General features: G+C 37.7%; 1 protein-coding gene across 1 annotated transcript in view; it reads right to left on the minus strand.

Moving 5' to 3' along the window:
- Positions 1-10,839, minus strand: part of GUF1 (GTP binding elongation factor GUF1) — a 33,237-nt gene extending 22,398 nt beyond the window's left edge. The window contains exons 1-2 of the mRNA XM_085322840.1: positions 10,747-10,839; positions 9,170-9,340 (exon numbers count right to left, since the gene is read on the minus strand). Coding sequence (XP_085178966.1) covers positions 9,170-9,340; positions 10,747-10,839 — 264 coding nt within the window. The remainder of the gene's footprint in view (positions 1-9,169; positions 9,341-10,746) is intronic.
- Positions 10,840-11,676: the final 837 nt, after the last annotated feature.

Genomic DNA, 11,676 nt, shown 5'->3' on the forward strand with positions numbered 1-11,676 from the left:
GCGCCCCACGGCACGAAGCGCGCGCGCGCCGCTCCTCCGCGACAGGCGCCGCCCGCCCCACGCGCCGGAAGCGCGCCCGTCGCGGCGGAAGTGACGCGCACCGCGGCGCCCTCGCGGCCTGAAGCGGGGCGTAGCCGCAGCCGCCGACACCTGCCAGTATTTCTGCCCCTCCCCCCCGTCACGTCATTAATTATTTATACAGTGATCGGCAAAGCCGTGTTTGTTGTTATCAAAATGCTACGTACGCTTTGTTTTCTGTTTTATAATCTGAAATATTATGAACACAGCAAAAAGCTGTTTCCATTCTTTTTTGTTCTTGTTAATCTTCCCTTACCCCCAGCGTCAAAATTGCGTTCCTGTAATCGTTTGTAGCTAGAAGAATGTGCTTGTCTTTTTGTCTAAGTTCTAGCTTTCCCAACAGAGAAAGTCATCAATTTGATTTTAAAGTTGTTACTCGGTTTTGTTTTATGCAGCCAGTTCCTCAAGAAACAACACAGCAAAGCTCTGATAGTTCATGGATTAAACTAGCAGGCCCTGACTCTAGTCACCTAGAGCTAAAAGGTTAAATCACTCATTCATTTCTCTGCAATATATATTTGTGTTTCTTGTTAGTAAAACTTTTATTGGCCTACTCGACATACCTACTCACAGTAGCTTACTCCTCTTGAGCCACAGTTTGTTGGCACTGGCTCCTAGACCATTTATTATCATGAAAAGAATTTGGGTCCATCAGCTTGTAATTGCTCTTCAGAGAGTTGCAGGTTTTAATTTAGGTTGTGGCACCACTTCCCACTTGCCAGCCTAAACAAGTGCAGCTCCCAGAACCATTAAATATGAGGCAGGTGGTGTAAGACTTGGACAACTTTGGTAGCCTGTTTCTGGAATCTTCAGCTTCACCACCTGTGTCTTTGACTGGGAGATCTAAACTGGACACAGTATTTTAGGTGCAGCCTTTCCAGTGTCAAGATGAGGGGAATTAAATCTTCCTTTGATCCACATTCCTCCTAGTGCAGTCCATTATGCAGTTGGTCCCACACTGCTGGCTCACATTCAGCTCAACACCCACTGCAACTCCTACAGCCTTCTCCATGAGGCTGCTACTCAGCTGACAGGCTCCCAGCCTGTGCACGCAGCTGTTCCACCCCATGAACTGCAGATCTTTGCATGAGGTTTCTGTTTGCCAAACCCTCAGGTTTATTGGGATCCCTTTGGATTGCACCTGTACTGTAATGCATCAACCACTTGCGTTAATTTAATGTTATTCACAAATTTGCTGAGGATGCATTGTGTCTCATTATCCAGGCCATGGATGAAGTAAAACTTCATCCATGAGTTTCAACATTGACTGTTAAGGTGCTTCAGTTACTACTGCCAACCTGCTGGATGTGGCAGTCCATCTAATTTTCAAGTTGTTAGCAGTCTGTTTGTGTCAGCCTATAATTCCCCAGTTTCCAAATGTGAAGACTCTGGGAGATCGTGTCAACTGCCTTACTAAACTCAAGCTATAAATTACCCATAGTTCTTCTTTCATCCACTTAGCCAAACATTTCATCAGGGAAGGCAATCAAGCTAGTCAAATATGATGGTGGTGTTAAATTTGTGTTAACTGTTGTGTTTATCTTCTTCAGCATTTGAAAACAGATGCCAAAAGAATCATAGAATCATAAAATTGATAAGGTTGGAAGGGACATCTGGAGACCGTCTAGTCCAACCCCCCTCCTCAGGCAGGATCAGCCAGAGCATGTTAGACAGGGTTGTATCCAGGCAGGCCTTGAATATCTCCAGAGAAGGAGACTCCACAACCTCTCTGGGCAACCTGCTCCAGTGCTCTCTCACTCTCACAGTGAAGAAATTCCTCCTCAAAAAAGGCATGTGATTACAATCAGTTACACTCGTAAATTATAAATAAAATAAATAAATAAAATAAAATTATCTGTTAGTATGCTCACCAAGAGAGACCTTCTGATAGAAAGGGTTGTTTGGCATACCTTTTGTTTAAATGGCTTTATAGTAACTACACACTACTCATAACTGTTTTGTTCTTTTGTCTGCTTCCCCCATCTGTTGCAGCCCCTCTTTTCTTTCACCTTATGTTTTCTATCATCTAGTAAGCTTTTGGAACTTTCTTGTCCTTTTTTTGGTACCAGATTGCTCACTAAAGCAGCTTGATTCCTGACTGTAACACCTCAGTGCTGCTGCAAGACATATCATACTGCTTCTTTTAAATATTTATTTACTGGTATTACAGAAGGATCTGCTGTCTTGTATAACTACTCCATTGCTAGCATTCAGCTGTTCTAGCCTTCTCAGCTTCATAGAATTTTAGAAGCATAATTATTATCAAATTATTTCCAGATGTTTCCATGTGTTAATCTTTATTAAGTATTATTGGATTAGTGGATCAATATTGTCTTTTCCAGGTATTTTTCTAGCTTATTTTTTTCGTAATTTAGCCTTTATTACTCCTACATGTTCTACTGTTTTCTATTTTCTTGCTTCAAAATTCTACATGAAAGATTTACAGACCTGGGTGAACATATGTAAGCCTAGGGTCACTAATTACTCAGTTTACATGTATTGCCTTTCTTATTCTCAATTGCTCAGTCTGATTAGAGTTTCAGCTGTAGCTGCACAAAGTCTTTAAGGAATGCCAGCAGACCACTTAACTCAGAAAACTGCAAATACTTATATCAGATTCACAGTCTCAGAGTTGTGCTAAATAAAACAAAATAGAGTGGATTTTGAGGGGAAAAGTATTTAAAGGAGACTTAAGAGTAATTATCAATATAAAATAAATACATTCTTTGTTTTAAATTACAATGATTTGGCCTCAAAAGACTGCATAAAAATACCTGATAAATAGTGAAGAGAGGGGAGGAGTTCGGTATATACCAGCATGGGAGCACACAGTTTCTGAGTAAATTTGCATAGTTTGGTTCACTGTGCTAAGCACACTGAGCATAGGTAGTAATGGGGTTCCAAGATCTTATCAGCATATTCATGATATTATATAGGGGAAGAGAAGTATATTCTTGAATGGAGAATAAATGTGACAAAGGCCATGAATCTAAAGTGATGATGCATAAAATAAAAACGAGGAGTATAGCAGCTGTTTTTGGAGGAAAGCATCATTCCTGCTGTACATGAATAAATTTGATGTGATACAGACATTGACTTACCCAAGTGTGGTAATACAAAACAGAAATAAACACTGAGAGCCATCCAATAACTGCTAAATGGACATTGTCTTCACTATTGCAAGGGATATGAATAACAGCAATCTAAGAAAGCTTCCTGTCTGTTGGCATGCATTAAACTAATATGCTTTACGATAACAATATCCTAAAATATCGTTACCACAGAGCAATGTATATGGATATAAATCCATAATTCCATAATGGATTTATAATGTAATGAATATAATAGAATGAATAATTCCAAAAAAACAACTCCAGCAGAGGTAGCTGAATCACGCATTCAAAGTGGCAACACGCATGGTTCATTCTGTATAATGACATGCACAGAACTGTGTAGTCACACACATACCTGCAAAAACAATGGAGTTACTACAAACCAAATACCATATCTAAAGACTGCATCTTCACGCCTGGTACGTGCTCCTTAGAGAACCAGACGCTCCACCAAGTTGGCTGAATTTAGCTCTGATTCAAGGAACCGTGCTTGAGTAGTCAGTACATGAACTCATGCGCTGTATCTTCAGTCTGGAACTCATTCGTATCTCACTTTTACAGGACACCTACAAAATGACTGCTGGTCTGTGAAAAGACTCTACAGATAGATCTGTCCTTGTTGTTAACCTGTTAGCAATTCTATGTATTTTAGAATGCTAAAATAAAAATTGGAAATGCAACTGCTTTTCAGATATGCCCCCTGTTAATGTGAATGCAATATAGTAAACAAATTCAGATTGGCACTCTTTCAAAAAGTCAGGACAGAGCACAGTAAAAATGACAGGTAAAGTCATCTATCTTTTCAGTTTGCATAAATATGTGAAGGAAATATTAAGATAAGCTCCATGTGCAATGGATTACATTTACTAGAACAATTATGGAAAGATGTCCAGTTCAACAGAATAATAAGTGCGAAAGTATTCATGTGACAGCAAATTAGTAGCATAAATATCATTTTCAAGTGATCCACTTAAGTGTTGAAATGTGATGGATGTACATACACAATTAGCATTTCCTGTACTTCAAAAGCCATTAGTTATAATGAGGATAAATTAAATGTACCTTTCATTAGCTGGATTGAGTAACATTGAAACCAACCACATAAAGTGATAAATTCAGATATTTACTGATTCATTACTGAAAATGTGAAAACAAAATATAAACATAAATTTGTTGTCTAATTTTCAGGATACATATCTCATTATAGCCACATGTGTAGGCAGCATTGAATGTCCTATCAATAATTATTTGAGTTGAAGAGATAATATCATTTTGTCATAGTTTAAAATCAGTCAGTGTTATGTCTTGTTTCTTGGCAGTTGTGTTCACTAGAAGCAAATATTTTCCCTAATTGTAATGGTTTCATAGTCTGAGTTTTAATAATTATTTTCTCATAAAGTAACAAAACTGTAAAAGTAAATGTTCACACGTTCAGTGATCCTAGTCATCAGCTAAACATCCGTAAGTGTGGCAGCCTACATGAATAATAGCATGCAGTGAATAATATAAACAATAAACAAGCATTTCCTCTGATAGTAAAATACGAACAGAATAAATGCAGCTAAAATTTCTTAGTATAGTATATATGCATGCACAAGGCCAAGCAGATTCAAAATCAATGGTATCTGTGAAACACAGCAGAAACTATACCACTTTCTAGTCAATTGGGAGCACACTTTGTTTGAAAGCAATCTTTGGTAACACTGAAAGACTGCAGAAATGTAGCAGTAAAAACAGAGGTTTCACAGTAGTCGTAAAAAGAAAAGCAATTTCTTATGTCATTTGTGAGGATTTTTGTGACAGCAGCACAGGTAAACCATGAAATCAAATATTTCTACTCCCTGCTCGTATATTTACTGTGCAAATGGAATAAGCATGAAAAAACCCTCCTGTCACTGGGAAGCACAGCTGTGAGCAGATGCTTAAAGGGAATAACTTTTTAAAGTCAACATAAAAAGAAACTTCTCTTTTCTGTAAAATGTATTCTCCTGAGCCAAAATCACAGGCTTTACATTTACATAGGAATTAACTGAAATAAAAGGACAAAATTCACTCTGGAAAAAAAAGAAAGGCCTTTATGCATTTCAGCCTTACAACTCCTGTCCTGAACACTTTATATGACAGGTCACTAACGCTCATCGTCTGTGAATATCTGTCCATGGCACAGTGAAGTACCTGAAGAGGTTCCTGAACTAATGAGCGTTATCTGCTAGGTACTTAGTCAGAAGAGGAGTCACTCAGCTCTCCTCAAGTTAGCTATTTGAGTTAGGCCTTGCTGTCTTTGGGAGGACAAATATCAGCAAATCCTTACCCTTTTTTTCTTTTTTTCCCCTCCCCCCAACTAATATGCAGGCTCATGCCCACATGGTATTTGTCCTTGTATCTAAATCAAAAACTATAACAAAGGGAGGATGGTGCAAAGAGACAGCAGTGGCTAGAATATGTCTTTTTTTCTCTTCATGTTGACAGTGAATTTATGTTTTGGAGTCTTTCCTTGACATTGACTTGTCACATTGCTACAATATGGTAATTTGTGGTTGAAAATACAGCCAAACTCTCTATTTCTCATCACTTTGTAGCGATGATTGCCAAACATTTCTGTTACAGTCACATTGACAGAAGTAGAAAATAAACATGTATCTCTTACCTTAAAGCAGAAGAGATAGGTAGAATCTTATTGTCTGAGAAGATTATCTTCAAAAACCATAGCAGAAACAAGCAGTGATGTGGTCTGTGAAAGAAAACACCTGAGATTATTATAGTCTATCTAATAAAAAGAAAAAATGGGACATTTCCTTTTTTCTATAGTCATGTGAAATTCTCTGCTTCTAGATTGTAGTGTAGAGCAGAAAACAAAAGTATAGTAAAATACTTAATTTAGCAGAATAATTGTTAATTTTCTTTATATTGGAAAGCTTTGTCACTTTAGAAGTTCATCTTCTATGTGCTAGAAAGTCAATGTTTTAGAATTATATTCAAATTACTTTTCTGGGTTCATAATTCCAACACACTTTGCTCAGTAATGATGAAGAACTTTCCTTCCTCTCCCTCATATTAATTTCTTGGGACGTAGACAGTAATTAGCAAGTTTATATGAGTTTACCAATTTAATAGAAAATTGCCTATTTTAAGATTTTCTTGAGAAGGCTTAATGAATGCTAACTGGATTCCTACTCGTTTGATTTGTGTTTACAAAGTAGTTCAAACGTTGAATAGGTTGCATTATTTGAACAAACTTCATATTGAGAAGAATGCTTAAAGAGTAAAGATTACTGATGACAGGAATTTTATTGCTAGTGAAGTCTCTTCTACATAGTGATGTGGCATTTTAAAGTGTTTTTTCACCCTTGTATTACCCAGTTAATTTTCCAGGAATGTTTTAAATCTTACAGAAAATTTTGTCAGTGTAATAATATACATAGCATGCTGGATAGATAAATTGGATGTTTAATAAAGTAAATTGACTTAGAGAAGACATGACCCTGAACCAAAGTTCAGTCTAGACTTTTCAAAATACTGAAAAAAAGTTTCATAGTTACATGGAGAAAAAGGCCACAAAGGAAGACATTCCTTGTATTTCACCTGTACATAAAGTTGCTAAGGCTGTCTGGATTTAATTCTCTCTGCACTGTTATATGATTGTTAATAAAAAGTATGGAATCTTGATTTAGAAGGCTGTAAGTGATGCAGAATCCTTCTGCAGTCTAGGTGATTATTTTAACAGTTAATTTGGTTTAAGTCCTTGCATGGTCAGCTGGAAACCCCCTGCAGACACTCTGCTTACCCTTCTTAGTATCCAGCCCAAGCCTTCTGGCCTGCGAGGCTCTTCAAGCCCAAAGCGTCTGCAGTTGGTGCTGCCGCTGTGTAAGCAGGCACTGCTCACTTTGTTCCCAGGTGCATAGCTTTCCATTTGGCTGCATCATAAGTGTCTGGTGTGTTGGTGCATACCTTACCATAAAATTCAGGTTGCTTTGTTTCTATGGCTTGTCCTTTTCATTATTTAAGTAGTCTTCAATCTTTGCATTATTTTTAAGTCTATTAGCAGTTGGTTTCCTAGAGATTATAAATACAAATATTAAAAAATCTATACTTCTACTACATAAGTACTTGATCATTTCCTCTCACCATCCTGAGACCTAACAATTAGACTAATGCGTTTAATGTGCAATGTAAAAATTATTTTATTTCTTAATCAAATATTGCATGTTATCAAAGTCACACACCATACAGAAGTCTACAAATTTTATATTGAGAGTGTTTTCTTCTCCCTCTGTCAGCCTAACTTGTAATCTCATTTTAAAAAAGAAATCAAGTTACTTTGATGGGATATATTTTTCACAAATCCAGGGTGATTGGCATTAATTATATTATCCTCCTTTAATTTTTAATTAGAGTCCTGTAGCATCCATTCCGTTATTTTGCTCATGATTGACATCAAGCTGACGAGTCTATAATTGCCCTTTTTAAAAGCTGAAACACTTTCTTTTGCTCTCTACCAGTGTTCTGGAACTGATGCAATGTTTCAGGAGTTACTGAAAAGCAATGTTAATGGTGCACATAACTTGTCCATCAGGACTTTTAAAAGTTTTATATGCAAATTATCTGGATGCAGAAAATTTAAAGTTTCTAATTCTGCAACATCTCTTGGTATTGCTATTAGAAGGTGAAGAATTTGACCCTCATTATTATGTGATATACATAATATGTATGTTTCTCTTTTGTATTTGGACAAAAAATAACTGTTCAGTATAATAAATACTATTTTCATTTAACAAGTGAATCACCCAATGGATCAATGTAATTGAAGGGGTTTTTCTCCTGAAAAATAGATTTTATTACTTACATTATTACATTATTAATAGGATTACATACTATTACATTAGAGTCAGCATGTACCATCTTTAATTTGTTGTATTTTTGGAGGGCTCATCCAGGCAAATAACAAATCAAGAAATGGGATAGTAGTTATCTTGTATTTTATTCCATATTTGTACTTTGAACCAGACTGTATTGTAGCTTATTTAATACAGAAGTAATTTTCGCTCTCTTTCTCTTTATTAAAGCTTCTCTGTTTTGGCTGAGGTTGTGCTCTTTCTATACTTCAGTGATTATTTTTGAGTAAATATGAAGTAAGAGCGCTGCGAGAGACATTCTGCAATTAGTTATGGGTAAACTGAGGTAGGAAAGGCAACAAATTTGCTTCTTACTATAGGAAATTTATTTTCTGTCCTCTGGTACTTGTAGATCATAAAAGTGAATCTTTGTCTATTATGACCTTTTTCTTTTAACCATTTAGTAAATATATTGCTTAAACTTTTAAAAAATAGTAACAACCTTTCTTAAGTATTTGGAGCCTCATAAACAACAAAAAACTACATGGCCTTTTTATCACTGCACATATATTCCTTATCTTCTGTGAAGATGGAAAAAAATATATAATATCTTTAGACTGAAGTAATACTTTCTTCCAGGTTACTGGCCCATATTCTGCATTTTCCTAGAGGTTTTCAACCATAAGAAGTCAATAGGAACAGTCTTTTAGGACAAAAAAAATCAGTTCTTTGTACTTTGAATGAGACCAGCAAATATAACAGGTTATTTTACATCTATATCATCACAATAGTTGCCTGCAAAACAGATGATTCAGTAGCAGAAAGCAGTAAAAAAAGGAGGCGATTTATTTGAAAAAATCAATGCTGTATGTGGCCAGAAGAAATAAATTCTTTCATTTAAAAATATTTCCTCGGTCAGGCAAAGCATGAATTAGTCACAGTAATACCCTTCAGCTACAAGCAGTATATGAGAGCAAGCACAAGCTCTTTTTAGATATTTTGAATAGTACAGAACCTACAATAGCAAAGTGACAACAAATTCCTAATTTTTGGTCTTATTTCATGCTAAAAAAGAAAGTTGTTTTTTCAAGTTTGCCTCTGATATTAAACTTTAACTGCCTCTGTACACATACTGATTTTAATTACCTCTGCTTTAGTGAGAGTAAACATTTCTGCTGAATTGTATTCTGCTGTATGCCACGTCCGTGAATCGCAAGACCCGGAGATGTGTTTTCTGAGTGCTGGAGGTCTACTCAGTGATGCATAGTCCATTAATCTATCCATTTTACTTATTCCTAAAGTGCCATTTCCCAGATCCTGAAAGAATAAGATTACCAAGTGTGAAAGCCTATGGAGGACTCTCTCCATTTGCTTTATTGTTTGTCTCTGAGATGTCCTGGAGGACAGCCAAGTCTCATTAGCGGAGGACAGAACTGAACTGAGAATCACTAACTGTGATACCCAGAAAAGCATAGGTGCTAACTGTGTAATTTGTAATGCCTATAAATATAAGATAAAAAACAGCCAGGATGGATTCATCAAGAGCAAATTATGTCAGTCCAGATAGCTATCCTTCAGCAGTGTGGTTGGTCTAACGACCGCAGGGGAAAGCTCATAACTCACTGTCAGTGTTTCCCCAAGCTCAGGTCTGAAAACGGGTAACGAACTTATTTCCCCAGTGTCCATGAGCCTGTATACTTAATATCAACACCTTCCCTGTCAAACTGCTGCTAGTCCATCGCCACTTTCAGAAGACAATCTCCAAGCTACCACAGCCTGTTGTGCTTTTGGTTATCTTTTTCAGTTTTTCTAAGATATTGGCCATCGGCCTGATTTGCATTTGAAGTCTGAGTATCTCTTCTATTACTAAGCTCCTCAGGGAAATAGGTATTTCTTTTTGTATTGTTGTACGTAAGTCAGTGTTTGCTGCAGCTGGTAGTTTGTTGGGCCTCCTTCCAAGCCACCCGCCTACCCTCTGCATTTCAGGGACTCCTTGTCTGTATGCCTTAGGAACAAATTCCCTGTGGGCTTTATGAAAAGCGTGGCATGTTGTGGCATATGGTCACCCCCGTATTTCTCACCGCCCCAAAGCCTCTCATCTTCTGCAGCTGAAGCCCTTCCATCTGCTGCCTAACTCCTACCTGAGTAGTCACCCTTCCTTAGCAGTCACTACCCTCCCTTAGTATGTAGTGGTTACGAAAGCAGTCCCAGTCCCAGGCTGCTTTGACCAGCAGTGTTGCAGGAATGTGATACTGCAGTCATTTTGCTTCCCTCAGTACAGATGTCTCAAACACGCAGAACTTTCCCATGATGGGCCTGACAGAGAAATAATGTTATTTCCAACCTAGTGTTCAAAACAGCCCAGTTTGAAAAGGTTTCTGACAAAATGGCAGTATTCCAGAAGACAGGAATAAAAACACTGAGAGGGTTAGAAAACACCTATTCCAAAAACGTTTAAAAAATGGAGCTGGATTCTTCTAGAGAGGGGAAAATTACAAAATACAATACAAAATTACAAAATACAGTAGCAGAGCCTCAACACGTAGAGTGCTTTCCCAAAGGTGGTAACTTGTTGTTTTCTTTTTTCACTGATTGACATAGAGGAATAAGTAATAAGTTTATTTTCAACACCACCATTGGCCTTTCTCTCTTCTGCCAGCCACAGCCATTTATCGGAGTAGAGGGCACAACACAGTGCCTGATAAACTGCAAGTAAAACAAACCCCCTCCTGATGCCACGTGGCTGGCACACAGAGAAGCCCCAAGTGCACAGGCTGGGATGAAACCACCACACTGCTTGCAGGACGTTTAGACATGGCTTGAGACCAAAGTGCCTGTGTTTTCTGAGGCACAGAACTACACATTTGAATTTGTGAATTCACAGCTGGCAAGCGTGATGATGATCACTGCAGCTCAGTATCCTTCTCTGTCATCTCACAGCTATCAAACCCTCTACAGCAACTTCATCTGACTGTATCGCTTAGGCAATAAGCTGCCTAGGCCACAGGCACTGTCAAAACAGGCTGAACTGCTAGAGGAAATTTATATAAATTTTTAAACCCTTAAAAGCTCGCAGATTAAGGGACCCTATAGAAGGAATTTGCATGAGGAAAATTGAAAAGGTGCCCAGTCTGAATGCATGGCCTGTACACTTAGCAATATGACTGCTCATGCAGAACATATGTGATGGGTTTCCGTAGCACAAATCTAAGTTTCATCATTGCCTTCCGACCACCTCAAGCATGCCCTCGCAAATGTGATACCGTTCAATACTTCAGTGATCCAGGAGCTGCCTGGTTTTGAAGACAAATTCCTAGGTTTTTCTCTCAAAAAAGCATCAGTCAGATCTTACAGCCTAATTCATACATTGTAAATATATGGTAGCAGAAGGCTGGAAACTAATGGGAACACTAGCCTTTTTTAAGGTCAAGAAAAATAAAGAGGATACGTATGGGTCATCCCCTTGACCATTTTTGTTGCCCGTCTTTATATGGCTTCTTTAGTGGCTCACCATCTTTTCTCTCATTCTTATTTTCCTGAAGAAAAACAGACAATTTAGCAATTTACTTTTTAAACATCAGGTCTATTATATGGGGCCATCCTGAGGATGAAAACAGTGGCCCAGCAAGTCTATGATCCATGTCTGTAGGAAC

The sequence above is a fragment of the Rhea americana genome, unplaced genomic scaffold (assembly GCF_003343005.1).
Source record: "Rhea americana isolate MKP2758 unplaced genomic scaffold, rheAme1 scaffold_8, whole genome shotgun sequence".
NCBI classification, from domain to species: Eukaryota; Metazoa; Chordata; class Aves; order Rheiformes; family Rheidae; genus Rhea; species Rhea americana.